The 24,913-nt window shown below is 42.2% G+C and overlaps 1 protein-coding gene across 3 annotated transcripts in view; it reads right to left on the minus strand.

The window, feature by feature from the left end:
• Positions 1-24,913, minus strand: part of rxylt1 (ribitol xylosyltransferase 1) — a 47,413-nt gene that overhangs the window by 7,546 nt on the left and 14,954 nt on the right. Inside the window, exons 5-6 of one of the 3 annotated variants that reach the window (XM_063058475.1) lie at positions 19,473-19,643; positions 7,575-7,999 (exon numbers count right to left, since the gene is read on the minus strand). In XM_063058475.1, coding sequence (XP_062914545.1) covers positions 7,597-7,999; positions 19,473-19,643 — 574 coding nt within the window. In that variant the 3' untranslated portion in view covers positions 7,575-7,596. Of the gene's footprint in view, positions 1-5,996; positions 8,000-19,472; positions 19,644-24,913 lie in introns of those variants that run through there. The other 2 variants (XM_063058476.1, XM_063058477.1) reach the window with 2 other exon arrangements.

The following is a 24,913-nucleotide window of genomic DNA, read 5'->3' on the forward strand; positions in this document are numbered from 1 at the left end:
CTTTAGCTTCTCCTTCTCAAATTTCAGGGTGAATTCAATCATATTATGATCACCTTCCCCTAAGGGTACTTTTGCCTTAAGCTCTCTAATCAGTTTCAGCTCATTGCACAGCGCCCAATCCAGAATACCTGATCCTCTAGTGGGCTCACCCACAAGCTGCTCTAAGAAGCCATCTCGTAGGCACTCTAGAAATTCCAGTTGCGATCCGGCACCAACCTGATTTTCCTAAACGATCTGGACATTGAAATCCCCTGTGACTATTGTAGCATTGCCCTTTTGGCATGCATTTTCTATCTCCTGTTGTAATTTGGGGTCATAAAGAAATCTTTTGGCACATTGGCTTTCATAGATCAAAGTATTGAGTTACAGGAGATGGGATGTTATGTTGGAATTGTACAAGACATTGGAGAAGCCTAATTTGGAGTATTGTTTGCAGTTTTGGTTACCTACCTACAGGAAAAATGTAAATAAGGTTGAAAGAGTACAAAGAAAATTTACAAGGATGTTGCTGGGTCTGGAAGACCCGAGTTATGAGGAAAGACTGAATAGGTTAGGACTTCATTCCTTGGAATGTAGAAGACCGAGGGGAGATTCGATAGAGGTATACAAAATTATGAGGGTGTAAGACAGTTTAAAAGCAAACAGGCTTTTTCCAGAGGTTAGGTGGGACCACAACCATATCAAGGTTAAAGGTAAGAGGTGAAAAGTTTAAGGGGAACAGCAGTGGAAACTTCTTCACTCAGAAGTTCGTGAAAGTGTGGAACAAGCTGCCAGCACGAGTGGTGCACGCAAGCTCGACTTCAACATTTAAGAGAAGTCTGGATAGGTACATGGATGGCCTACGATTCCAATGCAGGTTGACAGGAATGGGCAGTTTAGATGGTTTGGCATGGACTAGATGGGCTGAAGGGCCTGTTCCTGTGCTGCACTTTTCTATGACTCTAAGAATTTTGGGGCCCTGATCTTGTGCAAGAATTAATAATTACACTTCCTGCACTACACCAATGATGAAGAGTAAATCAGGCAGCAACCTCTGGCAAAGAGTTTTGTCCAGTTAAACACAGCAAACATTGTTCCAATCTACTATACCAAAACCCACTGCATTCTCATAAACTGAGGGATGTGAACTTTAATTACTTACCTATTCCTAAACATGCCTGAAAATGCCAAGATTTGGCCAATCACAAGTATCATAATAATATACATTCAGTGGTCACATTATTAGATACACCTCCTCTACCTAATAAAGTGGCCACTGAGTGTATGTTCATGATCTTCTGCTGCTGAAGACCATCCCTTCAAGGTTTGATGTGTTGTGAGCTCAGAGATGCTCTTCTACACACTGCTGCAACACATGATTGTTTGAGTTACTGTCACCTTCCTGACAGCTTGAACCAGTCTGGCCATTCTCCTCTGAACTCTGTCATGAACAAGCTATTTTCACCCGCAGAACTGCCGCTCACTGGATGTTTTTTTGTTTTTCCACACCATTCTCTTAAATTTAGAGAGTGTTGTCGGTGAAATCCCAGGAGATCAGCAGCTTCTGAGATAATTAAACTACCCCGTCTTGCACCAACAATCATTTCATGGTCAAAGTCACCTAGATCACATGGTTTCCTCATTCTGATGTTTAGTGTGAACAATAACTGAACCTCTTGACCATGTCTGCATGCTTTTATGCATTGAGTTGCTGCCACGTGATTAGCTGATTAAATATTTACATTAATAAGCAGTTGTTAATTTGCATAAACAAATACTGAATAAAATGGCCAGCGAGTGTATAACCTAGAGCCACAATCCTTCATTTTAAATTATATTGGAAATTCAGAAAGATTTGTTTTGATCAAAAACATGTTAGAGCAGGGGTTCCCAACCTTTTTTATGCCATGGACTCCTACCATTAACCGAGAGGTCTGTGAATTCCAGTTTGGGGACCCCTGTATTAGAGGAACTCAGCAGGTCAGGCAGAACTAGAGGAGCTCATCTGTAGAGACAACTACTACTACTACTACTACATTGACTCAGGCCTAGGGGGCTGGCGTCAGGCACGATGACGGACTCTCCACTTCTCCCTCTTCCTCATCAGTGTGTTCAGTTCATCTACATTAGCCGCACCGCTGTCTTCTAGGAGCCTGTTGACCATAGTCTTGGGAGGGCGCCCAGGGTTCATCCTCCCATGCTTGGGCTCCCATATGATGACTAGGCTGGCAGGTAGCTCGGGGTGGCGTAGACAGTGCCCCGCTAGTTGCAGTCTTCTCGCCTCGATTTTAGTGGAGAGCATCAGTGGGTTGTTATAGAGCTCGACGTTCATCATGTGCTGTTGCCAACTCACGTCAAGAGCCATCCGGAGCATTCATGTATAGCAACCATGTAGAGACTTTCGCATCGTCTTGGTGAGTGTCTTTGTTTGGCATCCGTACGTGAGAATGGACTCTATGACTGCTATGAAAATCCTCTTTTTAAGCCCTCTGGTCAGGTTCGACTTCCAGATTTCCTTCATGTCGTTCATAGCCCTCCACGCCAGCGCCTTCCGTATCTTTATGTCCTTCTCTGAACTCATCATTCTTGACCCGACGTACTTGTAGTCAGACTTTCTTAATGGTATCATTCTCTACGGTCTTGAGAGTACCTTCGTCACAGTTAAACACCATGTAGAGACAAAGTGATAGTTTACCTTACACGTTGAGACCTTAATTAGTTCCTATGCAGGGTTCACTTTAACCGTACCTTTGTCTCCACAGACGATGCCTGATCTACCAAGCTTATCCAACTACTGAGTTTTATTTCTCTGGATTCCAGCATTTGCAGTCTCTTGTAGCTTCAAACCTTTCCCCATTTTGATTCTTTAATCACTCATTTTTTATATCAGTTTTCATCCTTGTTTCTTTATTCTTTACATTTGGTACATGATTTGACAAATAGCCGAATACTTAAATGTTTACCTGTAGAGGAAAATGGACAGTCAGCTGGTTCCCAACTCAGATAATATTTGTGCAGAGTTTGCATGTTCTCTCCCTGGATGTTTCTGTTTCCTCCCACAGGCCAAAGAGGAACTGATTGTTAGGTTGCTGGTTACATTGGTTTAGGTGGGTGATGGGAGAATCGGGGGAGATCTGATGGGCATGCAAGAGAGAACAGTTCAGTGGGGAATGTCAAACGACACACAAAAATGCTGGTGAACACAGCAGGTGTTCAGTGTCAGTGGGGAATGTGATTGTTCTGAGAACTGGTATACACTCAATGAACAAATGAATCCTTCAATATCATAAGACCATAAGATATAGGAGCAGAATTAAGCCATTTGGCAAATTGAGTCTCCTTCACTATTCAATCATGGCTGATTTATTTTCCCTTTCAACCCCATTCTCCTGCCTTCTCTCCATAACATTTGGCGCATTTACTAATCAAGAACCTATGACCCACTGCTTTAAATATTCCCAATGACTTGGCCTCCATAGCCGTCTGTGGCAATGAATTCCAGATTCATCACATTCTGGCAAAAGAAATTCCTCTTCTTGATTCTGAAGGGCTGTCCTTGTATTCTGAGGTAGTGTCCAATGGTCCTGGACCGTCCCACTATTGGAAACATCTTCTCCATGTCCACTCTATCTAGACATTTCAATATTTAAAAGGTTTCAATGAGATCCTCCCTTATTCTTCTAAACTCCAGTGAGTACAGGCCCAGAGCCATTAAACATTCCTCATACGCTAACCCTTTCATTCCCAGGATCATTCTCATGAACCTTCTCAGGACCCTCTAATACCAATAAGGGATCAAAAGAAATATTTAGATACCTCTACTTGTTCTAAACTCCAATGAACATAGACCCTACCTAGCAGACCACTTTCTTTGTGGAAATTACAGTTCATTAGCCTTTGTTGATGATAGATTTGACAATGGTAATGTTGTTAAATGTCAAGGGGACTTGGTCAGTCTATTCTCTGCAGATTAATCACTGCTACTTCTGTTAGAAATCCTCAGGATTTCCAGTAACTGCAGAATCTCTTGTGTTTGAGATAATGGACTGTTAATGTGGAGGAAATAACCTTTTAAGTAAGTGAAGTCTGGCCAAACGCACATTCACAGCAAGTTCTTCTCATTAATCGACATAGCTTGTTCAGACAACAAAAATGTTATTGGAAGAGCTTTACCTTGTCCTTTGCAAAGACTCTAGTGATCCCATAGTGTTAAGAATAACACTACAACCGGCCCTACAACCGAATGCAAGTTCTGTAAGCCATGAGCGCTGAGGGTGGCTTTCACCCCACTGACAGGCTGAACCAGGCTAAAAACTAGGGAAGATGGAGAGTTGGTCGTGGACATACCCAATTACCGCATCTTGATAGCTGCCAAGAACTTACAAACAGTACGATTCAATGGAGGTTAGTGAAATCATCGTCTCAGTGCAGGCATAGACTGCACTGTGGATACCTTTTACAATGGAATTCAATGGAAGGGTGTAAGGAATTCAACTGCCAAAAGGGGGAGTGGATACTTCAGATTTGGTTTTAAAGATCATTAAGGCCCTCCATTGGTTGGGGTCGACCATGGATGTTGCACCCCAGCTGTCTACGTCAATACGCAAGCCAGGGCAGTACGATACGGAGAGCTCACTGTTGCCCATGCAGCAGGCTTCCCCTCTCCACACAATTGATGAATCCAAGGGAACAGCAGACACTGATATAGTTTGCCACCAGTGGTGTCACAGGAGTTGTCAGTCAGCATTACAATTCAATGTAGGACTGTAGAATTTTCCTGAGAGTTTACTCCCAAAGCTTTCAACATGAGTGGGTATAACTGCAAGGCAGCGGAGATTTGAGATCAGAGTTTTCCTTCTCCTTATTGAGCGGCCAACTGCGATTGACAAACCCCATTTGCCCGAAGCAACCGGTTTTAAGGTGCCTTTGCCCCTTCTCATGTTCGTAGAAGCAGTTCAGCCAGGCTTAGTCGCTAAGCGACACGTGAAGGCCAGGAGCTGGACTTGGTTGTCAGAGGCTATTTGAGATGCATGCCATTGGGAGCATTTAATAGACAATAGGAGCTTATCCCCACTACCACTCCCAGCTATAACAACCTTAAGGAACCTAAAGGCCATACAGTTCTTGTAAACCCACTGTCCTCAGCTTGCTACACTGCCAATTGCCAATTTATAGTATATTTCAGAATTCACAATTTTAAAGTCAATTAAGTACTTTCCAAAATGTAGTCAGTGTTGCAATTTAGAAGCAGCAGCCGCCAATTTGCATACAGCAAGATATCTGCAAAGAGCTATTTGATAATCACAGGATCATGTACTTTTATTTGCTAAAGTCTCCTCACAGAGGCAGTCATGGTTATCTAGTGTGGAAACAAGCCCTTCATCCCAATTTGTATGTGCGACTAAGTTGTCTACCTGAGCTAGTGCTATTTAAATTGCCAGCTGTGGCAACTGAACATCATGTTGTTGAATGCCGGCCGCATTGCCTGCTACTATTGCATTCATCACCAATGACGACATTATCCCCTCCCACCCCCAAGCGCCAACACCAGAGAGAGCTCTACAGTATCATCGGCTCTCTACAAAACAAGCTTCCAGAGGATCTTCTCAGAATTGCAAGAGACTTTAATCATGTTATTTATGCTGTGTTTTTTTCCTTCATTTGTATTGTGTTTTTAAGCTTAGTGTGTTTTTAGTGCTGCATTGGATTGGGAGTAACAATCACTTTGTTCTCCTTTACACTTGTATACTGAAAAATTACAGTAAACATGCTTGTATTTGTTGAATCTCTTAAAATGAATTTGGCTCTATCTTTCCTAACCGTGTTTTTGTTTAAATGTAGCTGTACCCACTTCTACAGCTTGTTGCATATACCATCACCCTCCCTTTTAAGTCTTAAACAAAAGATTCTGCAGATGTTAGAAATCTTGAGCAACACACACAAAATGCTGGAGGAACTCAGCAAGTCAGACAGCATCTATGGAAATGAATAAACAGTCAACATCTTAGGCTGAGACCCTTCATCAATTTTGAAAAGGAAATGGGAAGTCAGACTTGTTTTTAAATGTTTCCCCTCTCCTTTTTATTTGTGCTGACTAGAGGACAGAGGTTTAAGGTGAGATGAAGTCCCCCATTCTACCACAACTCCAACCATTCACCAGGGATATTGGTAACCACTTGAGAAGCAGGTTCAGAGTAAAGTAAGAGATTGTAATGTACTAACAGTTCATGGGAACAGATGCTACCAGCTCCATCTCAGTAATGAAGCAGGGTACCAAAAATTATTCCAGTTGGCATTTCAAGCCTGCAACCTTAATTCAAATATGTTCATGTGGTTGTTTCTCCTTTAGGGGTATGAATCAGCATTGAGAATTTTCATGCATAAGTGATGGTGGGTAAGATCAAGGAAGTAAAAGTAACTGCATTTAGTTTAGGCTCTCTTGTTATGCTTTTATTACAATCCATACTTATCTCTCCATATTAAAACTCCAATAACCTTGAAGCCAAAAGGAACCAAATGATCAATTCCTTAACAGAGAAAGGCAGTGGGAGTGAGCTTTTTGCATCAACATTTGGATACAGATTCTCAAACCAGGCACTGTTCCTTCTATGCTGTGCGAGTCTGCAGCCGCACAATAACTGAAATGCTCCCATGCACATTGCCTTTGTTGTGGTACAGCTGGAATTTTCTTTCATGTAATGTTAATAAAATTTTGAAATCTACGTTAATACAACTGTGAAATACCCCATTATTGTGTTAATGAATATAATCCATAAATTTTCTGAATAGTAATTATCACAACCTTTACTTTGAAATATTTTAGAGCTTCAATGTATTTACATTGTCAAGTGTTTCAAGTTACAAGTGTTACAAATTGTAACAATAAACACAGAATGGAAGTCAGTAGTGCATTGCTAATAAATCACCGACGCCATCTAGTCAAACCATTTTACTTTTACCATTGTTCCTGTCAGTTGTTTTGACTGCCTGACATCAATTACTTGTGCTGTGAGTTGTGGTTTGTGTTTGTTTTATTTTAGTGATACAGCACGGAGTAGGCCCTTCTGGTCTTTTGAGTCACACTGCCCCAGCAATCCCCGACAAACCCGATTAACCCTAACTTAATTACAAGACAATTTACAATGACCAATCAACCTACCTGGTATATCTTTGGACTGTGGGAGGAAACCTGGGGAAAAACCCACACGTTTCATGGGGAGGATGTACAGGATGGCACTGGAACTGAACTCCGAACACCGATGTGCTGAGCTGTAATAGCATTGCGCTAACTGCTACGTTAATGTGGCGCCAGTTGCTTGATGTGCATATTACAAAAAAACATTTAAAGTGTCACGCATTTTTCAGGCCATGCAAACATTTTCTGTTTAGAGCAATGGTTGGTCCACACAGCTGTAAAAAAAATTAGAGAGAACACTGGAACCAGCATTCAAATAAGAGCAGTGAAACATTGCTCACAAAGAATAGCAATTCTCTCAATTTCAGGCAGTTTTTTAAAAATATACTTCAAAAACATATTAGCATTCTCAATAACGATTGTACAAGAAGCTTACAACAGTGGACATGCTTTGAACTACCTTGTGTTGGAGAAGTGAACTCTCAAAAGAACCTGTTTTCAAGGATATCAATGAATTTTTTTCTTAGCTGAGTTCTGAATTGCTTAAACCACTCGATGATCATTCTCCGTCTCTGATTCTTTTCCTGAAGAGTCATTGCCTTCTCTTTCTCTAAAATAGCTGGAAGCTCTCTCCAGTCTTTCACAAAAATAAAAGGTGCACCCATTGACTTGAGGAGGCGGAGTGGGGCATTCTGGAGTGCTGACGAGTTGCCGCATTGCCCTGGTGTCATAACATCTTCAACAACCGGAACAGAGCCACAAGCACAGGCCTCATAAATTCTGTAGCATTCAGTGTTGATTCCCACTGGGCACAACGTGAGGTCACTCTGCAGCAAGGCATCTTGATACTTCTTTAAACTGTCACTTGTTTCCTGTGGTAGCCACCTATGCAATGATTTAAAACTAAGGTCAGATTTTGTATGTCAAAGACTCTTACAAATTTCTACAGATGTAATGAGGAATTCATATTTTGCTCAAACTAAACCTTGTAACAATGTATTTAAAAAAATTGATTTCAGCCACCTTCCTTAATCAATTAACATCACCATGATTTGCTTCACTTTATGAATGATGGAACAATCTTAAAGGCTCATATAGTCGACTGCTGCTCCTGTGTACGCAACTCCAATACCACTGATATCTTGTCCCTCAACCTTTTTCGGAAATGGCCTATTGTCCATTCAGTTTGATAGGTGGATACTAAATGGGGTCTTACAACATGGCCTCACCGCATGAATGAATAAAAATTCTGAATTCAATCAATTCATTTACTGTGACTATGTGGATTCTTCCCAGGTGTTCTAGTTTCCTCCCACATCCCAAAGATGTGAGGTAGTAGATTAACATGCCACCATAAATTGCCCCTAGTATGCAGACGAGCGGTAGAATCTGGGAACTAAGGGAGAATAAAATGTAGGATTAGTGTTAATGGGTGTACAGTGTTCAGAACAGACCTGGAAGGCTAAAGAGCCTATTTCCTTGCTGTACTACTCTGCAGACTTTGCAACATTCAAAATGAAATGTCCATTTGTGCAGAGGATTTTTTAAATTGCTGCAAATAGGGGTACTTGAGTGCATTTATACAAGTTATTTTAAAGAAATGAAATAACAGCTGGCAGACAGCAAGATTGCCATGGGCACTACAAAGCACATCTCACTAGGAGCTTCACTCAAGGACTGCCACACGTCACTACTTTCTGTAGAAACAGGAGCAAAACATGCAATGACAGAGGTCTGTTGAAAAGCCTTCATTTTATTTATTTATTGAGCTACAACGTGGAAACAGAACCTTCTGGCCCTTTGAGCTGTGCAGCTCAGCAACCCCTGATTTAATCCTAACCTAATCAGAGGACAATTTACAATGACTAATTAATATATCAACCCGTACGTCTTTGGACTTTGGGAAGAAACCCACATGATGGCAGGAGAACGCACAAAACTTCTTGCAGACGGCAGCAGGAATTGAACCTGGGTCTTGGCTACTGTAAAACGATGTATGCTACCATGCGGCCTCATTTACTCCACATGTAATTCAATCTCCGCAACTACACAAGAGTATCCCTCTTGGAAATAACCGAAATCTGAAAATTCAAATAACAGGGTACTGTATTTTATATTGTTACGATACCCCTCAAGGCTTCACAGTCAAGATGTATCTTTGAGCCACAATCACACATACACATAGGAAAAATCAACACCTACCCTGCACACAGCAGTTTAATAAGCAGTAAAAAAAAATTAAATCATAAGTGAATCTGTTCCAGGTGATGATCAAGAGAGAAATGCTGATTAGCGCTACTTTGAATGGCATTTGTGTTTTAATATTTCATCGAAAGAGCATATGGATGATGCAACTTTTCATACTGTCCAATTCGTGAGCTTAGGCTTATAAGTCTGTGGGTGAGCATCTCATCAAATGAATGCAGGTATATAATTTAAATTACCAGTTAAATAAGGGCTTTCTTTCCCAGTTTATTAAAACCATCAATAACTATTAAGATCATTTAAAAGAGGCTCTAAAAGTGATTTGATTTTCCAATAAATTGCCAGGCATCCTTAAATAATTAGGTTACACAAAAAATTTACTGATCCCACAAAATATGCTTTTAATTTAATAGCTTTATAAACTTCAGTTGCCATTAGCTTTAAGACTTAGGCTCAAACAAGAAAATCTGCAAATGCTGGAAATCAAAGCAATACACTCAATGTTGGAGAAACTTAGCAGGCCAGGCAACACCTATGGAAAAGAGGAAGCAATCGACATGTTGGGCTGAGACCCTTCATCAGGACTGGAGAAAATAAAGCTGAGAAGTCAGAGTAAGAAGATGGGGGGAGGGAAGGAAGAAGTGCAAGGTAATAGATGATAGGTGAAACTAGGGGGGTGGGGCAGAGGAGTGAAGAGCTAAGAAGTTGATTAGTGAAAGAGATAAAGAATCTGATAGGAGAGGACAGAAGGTCATGGAAGAAAGGGAAAGGGGAGGAGCACTAGAGGGAGGTGAAGGGCGGGTAAGGAGATAAGGTGAGAGAGGGAAATGGGAATGGGGAATGGTGAAGGGGCATTACCAGAAGTTTGAGAAATCGATTTTCATGCCATCAGGTTGAGGCTACCCAGAGGGAATATAAGGTATTGCTCTGTGGCCTCATTGTGGCAGAGGAGACGTCCATGGACTGACATGTCAGAATGGCAATGGGAAGTAGAATTAAAATGGGTGGCCACTGGAAGATCCCAGTTTTTCTGGTGAGATGGTCTCCCAATCTACGTTGGGTTTCACCGATACACAGGAGGCTGACGTAGATTTAGAGACCGCTCAGCTCAGCCCTTATGCTCCGTTCGTCAGAAAAAGCAATTTGTGCACGTTGCTTGGATTTCCAGCATCTGCATATTTTCTCTTGATTGTGACTAACATAACATGCCCACAACTCACTAACCCTAACCGTAGTTCTTTGGAATATGGGAGATAACTGGAGTACCTGGAGGAAACCTGTTCCAATAGCTTACTCCTCCTTCCATTAATGGAGAGTAACTGACTTCCATCTACAGCCTTGACCTTGTATCTGCAGATGCCTCACAAGTTTAGATTATGAAGACACGCAGTCCTCTTTTATTGTCATTTAGTAATGCATGCATTAAGAAATGATACAATATTTGTACACTGATCTGCAAATGTAGATCTACGAATGCAAGAAATTTGGCAATGGTGTGAGGCACAACAAAAATATTCATCAGAAAAAGCGGAGGCAAACAAGCACAAGTACCTCAGAGGTGTGTAGGTGCTCACAATGCTAGTTTTCCACAAAATTGGCAGCAGCATCAGGCTTTGAATAGGTGCTTGTTCAAACAGATGATGACGGATCAGGACTCAGCCGCCACTTACTTGGTTCCCTCTCATTTCAAGCCCACTTAACAAAATCTACCATTTTCAGTCTGAAAACTTCCACTGACGCCACCAGTTACAGCCTTTGAAGAAAAAGCACATGCTAAATGTATGCCACCTGCTGTGCAGAGTGCTTACTGATTGTGTTCCTGAATGTAATGAAGTGAGAAATAGCTGAAAATACTCTATGGAGAAAGAACATAAATATTTTGTTAAGACTGGGGAAACCTGAAAATAGGCTGTTGTCCTTGAACATTAACCCCATCTCCTTTACCACAGGTGTTGTGTTCTGGTTTAAGATGGCACTATCAAAGATGTGTAGACCGTAAGGCAAGATATTTGCTTAAAAACATTACTTATAACTTCTTTTCTGAAGCAAATTCTGGTGAACTATTGCCACAAACAGCAAGGAAGCAGGCAGATGTAAGGTTGATGCACTGCGAGGCTCAATGTGTTCAAGCCGGGCTCAAAGATGGAATTGGTATCACCGCTGGAGATGGAGTGAGTGTTTTGGAGAGGGGTTGACGTGGAAGAGATTCGATGCCCGCCCTGCTACCCCAGGTGCGAGGTTGGATCGCTCCATGCAAGGATGTGCTGCTGCGTGGCACTACCCAGTGCTTGGATAATTTAAACACTGGCCCAGATAGACTGGAAACCCATGTGTTGGGCTGATTTCACTTGCTCTCCCGCAAATATTCATTCCTGTCTCCACAGTGCCGAAGCTGTGAATTGATCTGACTGCTGTGTGTTTTTAACCTGTTGGTGTGATGAAATGGGACTGAGGCTTGGGCATACTCTGGGTGCGGATTTGGTTCGGAATGCTGTTGGCTTGCTTCTGTTGTTTGCATAATGTCTTTTTTTCCCTCTGCACAGTGGTTTTTGGTCTTTTTAAAAATTGGGTTATTTGGGTTTCTTGCTTTGTGGCTGCCCGTAAGCAGACAAATTTCAAGGTGTATAATTTGTACAAACCCCATTTCCAGAAAAGTTGGGATATTTTCCAAAATGCAATAAGAACAAAAATCTGTGATATGTTAATTCACGTGAACCTTTATTTAACTGACAAAAGTACAAGGAAAAGATTTTAAACGCAAACAGCAGGAATTCTGCAGATGCTGGAAATTCAAGCAACACACATCAAAGTTGCTGGTGAACGCAGCAGGCCAAGCAGCATCTGTAGGAAGAGGTGCAGTCGACGTTTCAGGCCAAGACCCTTCGTCAGGACGTCGACTGCACCTCTTCCTACAGATGCTGCTTGGCCTGCTGCGTTCACCAGCAACTTTGATGTGTGTTGCAGGAAAAGATTTTCAATAGTTTTACTGACCAACTTAATTGTATTTTGTAAATATACACAAAGTCAGAATTTGATGGCTGCAACACACTCAACAAAAGTTGGGACAGAGACATGTTTACCATTGTGTTACATCACCTTTCCTTTTAATAACACTTTTTAATCGTTTTGGAACTGAGGATACTAATTGTAGTAGATTTGCAATTGGAAATTTTGTCCATTCTTGCTTGATATAAGACTTCAGCTGCTCAACAGTCCGTGGTCTCCGTTGTCTGATTCTCCTCTTCATGATGTGCCATACACTTTCAATAGGAGATAGATCTGGACTGGCAGCAGGCCAGTCAAGCGCACGCACTCTGTGTCTACAAAGCCACGCTGTTGTAGCCCGTGCAGAATGTGGTCTGGCATTGTCCTGCTGAAATAAGCATGGAGGTCCCGGGAAGAGACATCGCCTTGATGGCAACATATGTCTCTCTAAAATCCTAATATACGCCTCAGAGTCAATGGTACCTTCACATACATGCAACTCACCCATGCTGTGGGCACTGATGCACCCCCATACCATCACAGATGCTGGCTTTTGCACCTTTCGCTGATAACAATCTGGATGGTCGTTTTCATCTTTGGCACGGAGAACTCGACGCCCGTTTTTTCCAAAAACTAGCTGAAATGTGGACTCATCTGACCACAGCACACGGTTCCACAGTCTTTCGGTCCATCTGAGATGAGCTCGGGCCCAGAGAACTCGCCGGCGTTTCTGCATAGAGTTGATATATGGCTTCCTCCTTGATAATACAGTTTCACGTTGAATTTCTGGATGCAGCGACAGACTGTGTTGAGTGACAATGGTTTTCCGAAGTACTCCCGAGCCCAGGTGGCTATAATTGTCACAGTAGTATGACGGCTTCTTAGGCAGTGCCACCTGAGGGCTCAAAAATCACGCGCATTCAACAGTGGTTTCCCACCTTGCCCTTTACGCACCGAGATGTCTCTGAACTCTCTGAATCTTTTCACAATATTATGTATTGTAGATATTGAAAGACCTAAATTCTCTGCAATCTTGCGTTGAGAAATGTTCCTTTTGAACTAACAATTCTCTCACGAATTTTGGCACAAAGGGGTGAGCCACGACCCATCCTTGCTTGCAAAAACTGAGCCTTTGATGGATGCTACATTTATACCCAGTCATGATGCCTCACCTGCTACCAATTAGCCTGCTTAATGTGGAGTCTTCCAAACTGGTGTTACTTGAATATTCTGTGCACTTTTCAATCTTATTCTAACTCTGTCCCAACTTTTGTTGAGTGTGTTGCAGCCATCAAATTCTAAATTTGTGTATATTTACAAAATACAATTAAGCTGGTCAGTAAAACTATTGAAAATCTTTTCTTTGTACTCTTGTCAGTTAAATAAAGGTTCACGTGAATTAACATATCACAGATTTTTGTTTTTATTGCATTTTGGAAAATATCCCAACTTTTCTGGAAATGGAGTTTGTATATTCTTTGATAATAAATCGAATTTTTTGTCTGTGGTGCTGAATATTTTCAGAACATTGTTTTTCATCTCTTCTAGATTCCTGGCATCCATTATTACTGCCTTCATATCAATGACCCTGAATGGCCTAGGTCCAGTTTTAAGTATTTGTTCCCTTTGCCGTGCATATTCCCAGACTAGAGAAAATTGCTTCTTTATCTACCCTGCATCCTTTTATAATCTAATATCCCATCTGGGTTATCTTCCCATTTCTTCTTAGCTTTCAGTGCCAGTGGAAGTGAGCATGTTTTCTCTTCTAGAAATTTTCTGGGAACAGAAAAATCTGTGAGAAGAGATAAAACCTTTAGTTTTCTCTTATCACTTGGCAGGTGTGCCTTCTCAAACTTCCTGTAGCAATATCCTCTCCAGTTAGCCATATAAAAAATGTGTGGTTGTGAGTTCTCTTCAATTAATTGTTGCTGATCTCAGCCTCAGCAATACTGTGGACTCCTCAGGTAGCGTGGCCTTTACGAAGAGGAGAGAGTACTGCTGGAAGTGGAAAGTACATGTCAGTCATGAGTCATCCTCAGCAGTGAGGAGAAAACAAAGATTACTGAGAAAAAACACAGCAGATGGCCTATGAATACTCGGAAATGAATGCAACTCTGATGTGGGACATCTATGAGAATGCTATTCGAGGAGGTGGTGCTGAAAGCAGGAAATAGTCAGATATGTAAGAAGAATGTATTTTAACCATTCATATCTCTTCCAGTTAAAGTTACCTTATGTGATGGTAGTACCCTGCAAAGTTTGAAAAGGTGAGAGATTTAGGTTCTTTGCATGTTATTTGAGCCGATGTAATAGAATTAGCTGTTATTCTTAAATCCTGATTATATCTATAATTAACAAAGAATACATGAGAATACCTTACCTATTTTTAAGAATCTTTGAATGGACCCTGCCAATCCCTAGCTGCTGTTCTATCCTCTCTTCAATTCCTGGCCTATTTTGCCAACCAACATCAGATCTGGCTTGGTTACTGCACTATTACCAAAGAATGACTGAGACTTTAGCACAAAATGCCAGGTTGATGCTGTCAGTATGTTATTGATGGAATGCCAACCTTGTTAGAAGTGCAATGTTTCAGAAGAGACACCAAGATGGTGCCCCATTTACCAAAGGTCCTGAGATCATGAAAAAAGGGGAACTTTCCAGGATGTCCTGGCCAACATTCAGCCCTCAGTATGGTTACTTAAAACTGTTCAGAATCAGAATCATGTTTATTATCACTAGCATATGTTGTGAAATGTGTTAACTTAGCAGCAGCAGTACAGTGCAATACATGTTAATATAGAAAGGGAAAAAAAGTATATCAATTAAAGTATATATATGTATATTAAGTAGATTAAAAATAGTGCAAAAACAGAAATAATATATTAAAAAAAAGTGAGGTAGTGTTAAGGGGTTCAATGTCCATTTAGGAATCAAATGGCTGGGGGGGGGGGGTCGGGTTGGAGAGGTTGTTCCTGAATCTCAGTGTGTGTGCTTTCAAGCTTCTGTACCTCCTTTCTACATTAACAATGGGAAGAGGGCATGCCCTGGGTGCCAGGGATCCTTAATAATGGATGCCACCTTTCTGAGACACTGCTTCTTGAAGATATCTTGGATTATGTGTCTTATTCACGATTATATTGCAACTTGTGAAACCTGTTGGGCACAACTGATTGCGCAGTTCCCACATTACAACTAGGACTAGACTTCAAGAGTACTTAAGCTGTGAATTGATTTGGGATATCCTGAGAATGTGAAAGGTACTGCATAAATGCAAGCCTCTATTTCCTTTTCTCTTGCCTATGTAGCTTCAGTCCAGCACTTAAGCTTTGACAGCAGCCAACTTTTAGGTTTGGGTTGATAAGTAGTAACTAATATTTGCACCTTTAAGGTGTCAGGCAATGACCATCTCCAACAGAGTGAGTCTAACTGCCGACACTTGCCATCCTCACCTTGTCATTAGAGTCTGGTGTTCAGGGCCTCAGTGATTGGAGAGACTGGAGCTGAGGCCTGGAGTTCAGACCCTCATGCGTCACCATCGGTGATTCCTCGGTTTAATGATGGAGAATGAAGCCTGAGGGTCCATCAGAGGGAGGGAGGGAGGGAGGGAGGGAGGGAGGGAGGGAGGGAGAGAGGAAGGAAGGAAGGAAGGAAGGAAGGAAGGAAGGAAGGAAGGAAGGAAGGAAGGGAAGGAAGGAGAGGGAGAGAGGGAGAGAGGGAGAGAGGGAGAGAGGGAGAGAGGGAGAGAGGGAGAGAGGGAGAGAGGGAGAGAGGGAGAGAGGGAGAGAGGGAGAGAGGGAGAGAGGGAGAGAGGGAGAGAGGGAGAGAGGGAGAGAGGGAGAGAGGGAGAGAGGGAGAGGTGGGGGAGGGGGAGAGTGTGAGAGGGGAGAGGAGGGGAGGGAGAGGGAGGGAGGAGGGAGCTGGGCTTGTTTTGTCGCTTGTTGTGTTCTGTGTCGTCATGCCGAGCTTCGTGGTGCCGGAATGTGTGGCGAAACTTAAGGGCTGTCCCCAGCACAGCCCTAGGTTGTGTTGGATGTTAACGCAAACAATGCATTTCACTGTTTGATTCCATGTATATGAGATAAATAAATGAATCTGAATCAATGGCTTTACCAAAGGCAAGTCCACATCAGCAACCTCCTGGATGTCTCCGGCCTATGGTCAGGCCACACTTAGATCCCCTCCAGTTCGCCTACCAGCCCCGACTAGGAGTTCAGGATGCCATTGTCTACCTGCTGAACCGTGTCTACGCCCACCTGGACAAGCCAGCGAGCACTGTGAGGGTCATGTTTTTTGACTTCTCCAGTGGATTCAACACCATCCGCCCTGCTCTGCTGGGGGAGAAGCTGACAGCGATGCAGGTGGATGCTTCCCTGGTATCATGGATTCTTGATTACCTGTCTGGCAGACCACAGTACGTGTGCTTGCAACATTGTGCGTCCGACAGAGTGATCAGTAGCACTGGGGCTCCACAGGGGACTGTCTTGTCTCCCTTTCTCTTCACCATTTACACCTCGGACTTCAACTACTGCACAGAGTCTTGTCATCTTCAGAAGTTTTCGGATGACTCTGCCATAGTTGGATGCATCAGCAAGGGAGATGAGGCTGAGCACAGGGCTACGGTAGGAAACTTTGTCACATGGTGTAAGCAGAATTATCTGCAGCTTAATGTGAAAAAGACTAAGGAGCTGGTGGTAGACCTGAGGAGAGCTCAGGTACCGGTGACCCCTGTTTCCATCTAGGGGGTCAGTGTGGACATGGTGGAGGATTACAAATACCTGGGGATACGAATTGATAATAAACTGGACTGGTCAAAGAACACCGAGGCTGTCTACAAGAAGGGTCAGAGCCGTCTCTATTTCCTGAGGAGACTGAGGTCCATTAACATCTGCCGGACGATGCTGAGGATGTTCTACGAGTCTGTGGTGGCCAGTGCTATTATGTTTGCTGTTGTGTGCTGGGGCAGCAGGCTGAGGGTAGCAGACACTAACAGAATCAACATACTCATTCGTAAGGCCAGTGATGTTGTGGGGATGGAACTGGACTCTCTGACGGTGGTGTCTGAAAAGACGATGCTGTCTAAGTTGCATGCCATCTTGGTCAATGTCTCTCATCCACTACATAATGTACTGGGTGGGCACAGGAGTACATTCAGCCAGAGACTCATTCCACTGAGATGCAACACAAAGCATCATAGGAAGTCATTCCTGCCTGTGGCCATCAATCTTTACAACTCCTCCCTTGGAGGGTCAGACACCCTGAGCCAATAGGCTGGTCCTGGATTTATTTCATAATTTACTGGCATAATTTACATATTACCATTTAACTATTTATGGTTTTATTACTATTTATTATTTATGGTGCAACTTTAACGAAAACCAATTTCCCCAGGGATCAATAAAGTATGACTATGACTATGTCACCGTTGACCAGAAACTCAACTGAGGCAGCCTACAATACAAATACCACCAACAATAGAGTATCAGAAACTGATCATCCCATAGAAAGACAGCACAAATCTTCCACTATCTACAAGACGTTGGTCCAAAGTGTGATGGAGATTTAGCTCCAACAACTCTCAAGAAGCTTGACACCACAAGATCAAAGCAGCTTGCTTAATTGGGAGCCCATCAATCGTCCTAAACATTTATTCCCTCTATTTCTAACATATAACAGCTGTACAGTGCACCATGTACAAATGTTCCTTTCTCCCTACAGGTGCTGCTTGACCCACTGACTTCCTCTGGCAGATTGTTGGTCAGAACATTTACCTGGCTCCTCTGACAGACCTCATCAACCCACAACCTCCACAGCCAAGAACAAAAGCAGCAAAAGCATGGGAACACCAGCTCCCAAAGGTGCAGCATGGTAGCGTAGTGGCTAGTGCAATTACTTTACTGCACTTGCATTCACTGAATCGGGGTTTGATCCGCACCGCTGTCTGTAACATTCTCACCACTAATGTGTGGGTTTCCTCTAGGTGCTTTTTTCCCTTCCACATTTCAAACATGTACCGTTAGGGTTAGAGTTGTGGGCATGCAATGTTGGCACCTGAAGCATAATGACACTTGCAGGCTGTCCCCAGCACAATCCTCAGACTGTGTTGGTCACTGATGTGAAAAGAAGCATTTTCTGTGGTTTCAAATCATGACAAATAAAGCTAATCTTATCTTAATCGTAAAGGTCTCCCTCCAGGTCATACACCATCCTGACTTGGAAATATTTTGCCATTTTTCCTTTTACATATTGGAACCTTTCCAACAGCACCATGGGAGTAAGTTCACCAAAAAGGCTCCAGAGATTCAAGAAGGCAGCTCATCACCACCTTCAGAACTGCAGTAAGGGATGGGCAGTTAATGCCAGCCATGCCACTGACACCTTAATTCCCCCCACAAAAAACAAGATATAGAGCAAGGCCAAGCCCTGACAAGTACTGTTGACTGAACATCCTCTTCATAGTGAATGTACACTGGCCCCTACTATTGGGATATCATGTTGAAGCTGTAGATGATGTTGGTGAGGCCTAACTTGGAATATTGAGTGCAGTTCTGGTCACCTACTTACAGGAAAGATATCGATAAGGTTGAAAGTGTGCAGAGAAAATCTTCAACGATGTTGCTGGAACTTGAGAATCTGAGTTATAAGGAAAGGTTGAATCAGTTAGGATTTATTCTCTGGAGTGTAGGAGAATGAGGAGAGATTTGATAAGAGGTATACAAAATTATGCAGGCTTTAGATAGGGTAAATGCAAGCAGAGTGAGACCAGAACCAGAAGTTATACATTAAGGGTGAAAGGTGAAATATTCAGGGAAACATGAAGGGTAACTTTTTCAGTCAAAGGGTGTTGCGAATTCAATGTTAACACCTAAAAGAAGTTTGGATAAGTACCAGGATGGGAGGGACATGCAGGGCTGTGGTCCGGGTGCAGGTTCATGGGACTAGGCAGAATAATAGTTCGGTATGGACTAGATGGGCTATAGTGTTCTAAAATTCTATTGCTTTACAAAAACCCTTCAAGAATACTTACTGGTTCCTTCCTGAAATCCTGACAGCGCACAATAGTATTTCTTACGAGCCACAGAACAAACTGGGAAAGTATTACTAAAAGAATAATAGTTCTTTAGCTGTCAGTTAAAAATCAGGATAAAATACACAAAGGAAGACTTACTGTTCTCTAACCGAGATAAGGCACATGGCACCGAGTCGCTCCTGTTTCAGTATATCCAGCAAGGTTTCCCGGGAAGAGGCCTTGTAGACAGTTCCGAGGAAGTTACACAAGTACGGCCTTGAAGAATGTAACATCAGATTATTGAGATCCACAATGGGGAAGTTCCTGTAGCTGAAATATGAATTACAGTGTAATTATTGGATTTTTCTTCGAACTCAAAGACATAGATTTTCTTTGGAAAATGTTCCAGTGCACAGAGATTTAAGCTTATTTTAAAAGGTCGAGCCATAACATTTATTAAACCTACCTAATTAACTAGCTTGCTGTCTGCACCATGGAGCATCAATTCTGACACTTTAAAGGTCAAATTTCAGCCTCAATTAAAAGTCAAGCAAGTATTTTCAACTTCTCAAAGATGCTTTATCCATTTTAATAATCTGGTAATTAGATATTACCAGAATTCTCTCCCTCTGCAGACAATAATAGAAACAGGTGCAGTCTGAAAGGTGAGAGGATTAACACTAGAAAGTCAGAGGCATGTGTTGCCCAGAGGTCTCTGGGCGAGACACTCACGAGTGCTTAGTGCTTTTTAAAAAATTCTTCAGTAACAGATCAATCATATCTGCTGGTAGATTTTTTTTTGGGGGGGGGATGAACAATACACACCTTTCATTTTATTTCAGCTTTAAGCTGAGAATTGCAGTGCCAGGTTTTAACATCTCCCTGCAAAACACAAAAGGCTGGAGGAACTCAGCAAGTCAGGCAGCATCTGTGAGGGGAAATGGACAACTGTCTTTTCGGGTCCAGACCTTTCACCTGGATTGGCCAAAATGTTGACTGTCGACTTCTCTCCATAGTGGCTGCTAGACCCAGTGAGTTCCTTTAGCATTTTATGTGATGCCCCAGATTCCAGCAGTCTCTTGTGTTTCCATTTAATAGCTATTAAATCTGATGGTTGGAGGGACCAAGTAAGGGAACCATCAGAGCCTCTCTGGAAAATAAATAAACACAGAACCTAGGTTTAGGATGAGAGAGAAAATAAATTAAAAGGGGGCTGGGCTTGAGAGGCAACTTTACCTGTAGAGGATGGTGAGTATATGGAATAAGCTGGAAGAGAAAATTGTTGAGACATGCATAATAATATTTAAGCAGCACTTGGGGTGGGGCTTAAGGTTGATCAGCAGGGACTGATTGGACTGGAAGATAGATCTCTATCCATGTTATATTGCTCTATGACTCTATCACCCCATGACCAGAATCTTGCTGGACCCACACGGGCAGCATTCATTGTTGGAGTGTATTCTGGAGTTGGATATATAGCAAATATTAATTTCAACAGCAACCAGACTTCAGATCTGAATGTGGATTGTAGATTGAATTTAAAATGCAGCTCTGAACAATGGTCTTGGAGCTGCAGACTGGGGTTGATTGCAAACCAGGAAACACCTATTCACTTGAGATGTAGATAAACAATACGGATTAGTGTTCATTCTAGGGTGTCTGGAGTGTTGGTATGAAGATTTAGGTGTTTGAAAATTATATGCAACTTAAATGAAGCATTGTCAACCCAAAGTATTGAAGAAAATGATGTCAAAGTAACCATTGAAACTTTATTAAAGTATCATTGATCTTAAGGGTATAAAAATGTGATGTACTTTGGATTTAGGAGGCCTCTTCTTCCATGAGTGTCTCCAGTATGATGCCAGCTTGTGTGCTGAATAAAGACTTCTATATCTACCAGCTTCAGTGCCTCCCAGTGACTTCATTCACAGACACAACACATTCCACCTTCTGCAAAAGTGTTGTAGTAACTTAAGATGTTCATTGCAAATTATTTTTGATGTGCTTAATCGTTTTTGTACCTACTTTAGATAATTTCCTTCTTCTGGAGCTTTCCCCAGGTTACTCTCTGACAAAAGACCAAGGATGACAGCAACCTGCTCCAAATCCTCTGATACTGTTGGAAGCAGTCTGCTGGACATCAGTCATGGGTAGCATCCCCTCAGTTCTACAATAATGTTCAGGCCCCACATTATATTTCCTATTTAAATGAGTTGAGAAATGGGGCTTTTTTTGAACACTGGGACCTAATGCTCTGGGCAGCATGAACCATAAGCTAGGTTCACGATATCTACAATCAAATCAGAATTCAGAAGTTACACCTTCTGCACAACCTGAACAGTCTGAAGCTCTTCCCCGGTGGAGGCAAGCCTGATAGGTGACTCTTTCCAAGATCATGAAGAGGTTTGAATTCAACACATGCAGCCTCGTGTTTGTTTTGGTTCCTTCAAATTTTAATTATGGACAATTACGTGTCAGTATTTGCGGAATAAAGGAAATTACAATGGCATGAGAGGGGAACTGGCCGAAATTGACTGGAAAGGGACGTTTGCAGGAAGGACAGCAGAGCAGCAATGGCTGGTGTTTCTGTGAAAAATGAGGGAAGTGCAAGATATATTCTAAATAAGAAATTTTCAAAGAGAAGGAGGACACTACCGTGGCTGACAAGTGAAGTCAGAGCCAAAGTAAAAGCAAAAGAAAGGGCATACAAGGAAGCCAGATCTAGTGGGAAGACAGAGGATTGGGAAGCTTTTAAAAATGTGCAGAAGAAAATTAAGAAGGTTATTAGGAAGGAAAAGATGAATTATGAAAGGAAGCTGGTGACTAATATCAAAGAAGATACTAAAAGCTTTTTTAAGTATATAAAGGATAAAAGGGTGTTGAGGGTAGATAAAGAACCAATACAAAATGATGCTGGAGATATTGTAATGAGAGATGGCAGAGGAACTGAATGCATATTTTGCATCAGTCTTCACAGTGGAAGATGTTGCAGTATACCGGACATTCAAAAATGTCAGGGAAGTGAAGTTTGCGCAGTGAAAATTACAACTGAGAAGGTGCTCAGGAAGCTTAATGGTCTGAGGGTGGATAAATCTCTTGGACCTGATGAAATGCACCCTCAGGTTCTGAAAGAAGTAGCTGGAGAGATTGTGGAGGCATTAACAATGATCTTTCAAGAATCGATAGATTTTGGCATCGCACCGGATGACTAGAAAATTGCAAATGTTACTCCACTATTTAAGAAGGATAGGAGGCAGCAGAAAGGAAACTATAGACCTGTTAGCCATGTGTCTGTGCTTGGGAAGTTGTTGGAATCAATTGTTTAGGGATGAGATTACGGAGTACCTGGAGGCACATGACAAGATAGGTCAAAGCCAGCATGGTTTCCTAAAAGGAAAATCCTGCCTGACAAACATACTGCAATTCTTTGAGGAAATTACAAGCAGGGTAAACAAAGGAGATGTAGTAGACATGGTGTACTTGGATTTGCAAAAGGATTTTGACAAGGGGCCGCACATGAGGCGGCTTAGCAAGGTAAGAGCCCATGGAATTACAGGGAAGTTACTAGCATGGGTGGAGCATTGGCTGGTCAGCAGAAAACAGAGATAAACAGAAAACAGAATAAAGGGATCCTATTCTACCTGGCTGCTGGTAACCACTGGAGTTCCACAGGGGTCAGTGTTGGGACTGATGCTTTTTACGATGTATGTCAATGATTTGGACTACGGTATTAATGGATTTATAGCTAAATTTGCTAATGATACAAAGATAGGTGGAGGAGTGGGTAGTGCTGAGGAAACAGAGAGCCTGCAGAGACACTTAGATAGTTTAGGGGAATGGGCAAAGAATTAGCAGATGAAATACAATGTTGGAAAGTGTATGGTCATGCACTTTGGTGGAAGAAATAAATGGGCAGACTATTATTTAGATGGGGAGAGAATTCAAAATGCAGAGATGCAAAGGGACTTGGGAGTCCTTGTGCAAGATACCCTAAAGGTTAACCTGCAGGTTGAGTCGGTTGTGAAGAAGGTGAATGCAATGTTGGCATTCATTTCTAGAGCTATAGAATATAAGAGCAGGGATGTGATGTTGAGGCTCTATAAGGCACTCGTGAGACCGCACATGGTGTATTGTGTGCAGTTTTGAGCTCCTTATTTTAGAAAGGATATATTGACATTGGAGAGGGTTCAGAAAAGATTCACATGAATTGTTCCAGGAATGAAAGGGTTACCATATGAGGAACGTCTGGCAGCTCTTGGGCTGTATTCCCTGGAGTTCAGGGGAATAATGGGGGATCTAATAGAAACATTCCAAATGTTAAAAGGCCTGAACAGATTAGATATGGCAAAGTTATTGCCCATAGTAGGGGATTCTAGAACAAGAGGGCACGACTTCAGGATTGAAGGACGTCCATTTAGAACTGAGATGCAGAGAAATTACTTTAGTCAGAGGGTGGTAAGTCTGTGGAATTTGTTGCCACAAGCGGCTGTGGAGGCCAAGTCATTGGGTGTATTTAAGGCAGGGATAGATAGGTTCTTGATTAGCCAGGGTATCAAAGGGTATGGGGTGAAAGCAGGGGAGTTTCATTCCGCCCGTTGAGTCTGCTTCACCATTTCATCATGGCTGAACCATATAAGAGGCAAATACAGTGGACACCAACATCTTTTTCCCTAGGATGGCAATGGCTAATCCAACAGGACAATTCTTTTTTGATGAGCGGAGAATAAGTTAGGAAAGAGGTAGTTATTTTTTAAAAACACAGTAAGTTATAAGTACATGTAATGCACAGCCAGGGTCGTAGTAGAGACAGATACATCAGGGACATTTAAGAGACTCTTAGATAGGCACATATATTAAAGAAACAATGGAGGGTTATGGGTTGTGTGGGAGGAAAGGGTTAGGTTAGGTTAAATGATCTGCACAACATTGTGGGCCAAAGTGCCTGGACTGTACTGTTCTGTTCTGTTCTGTTCTATGAAGTAGTGCACTTGAAGGAGTATCAAAGAGGTTAATGGGTGGAAAGATTTAGGAAGAAATTTAAGCGTTTGGTACCTGAAGGCACAGCCACCAATGATGAAGCAATTAAAATAAGGTGTGTGCAATCAGCATAGTTAGGAAAGAGCAGATACTGCAAAAGTTCCAGAGGTATGGAGAGATTTCAAAATAAAAATTCTAGATATGCGGGATCGATGGGAAAATGCTTCAAAATAGCAGAATGCAAGTTGGGATAAGGAAAGCAGAAATTTGAACGATCTCAAATTTACTGCACATTTGGTGACAGTTGGTTGGTGACAGTTGGTGGGGGACAGAGAGGAGGAGGGCAGCTCGGTGCTTACTGGAATCAAGTCTAGAGGGATCAAAAGGTATGAAAAAGCAGATGAAATGAGGCAGCAAAGAAGACAAGCAATGTTAGAGTTGGAAATGGGAAACCTTGAGAGGGAAGGGTATGTGGTCAAGTGTGATACTAATGTTGCAATCAAATCAAACATCAAATAGTCCGTGGGGAATGAGATGTAGCTGGTTGCTAAGGAACAGTTTGCAGTGATTGCAAAATACTCCGATGTTCTGAATACTAATTCAGAGAAAGACTTGGTCATTTA

This window comes from Mobula hypostoma, chromosome 9, assembly GCF_963921235.1.
Source record: "Mobula hypostoma chromosome 9, sMobHyp1.1, whole genome shotgun sequence".
NCBI classification, from domain to species: Eukaryota; Metazoa; Chordata; class Chondrichthyes; order Myliobatiformes; family Myliobatidae; genus Mobula; species Mobula hypostoma.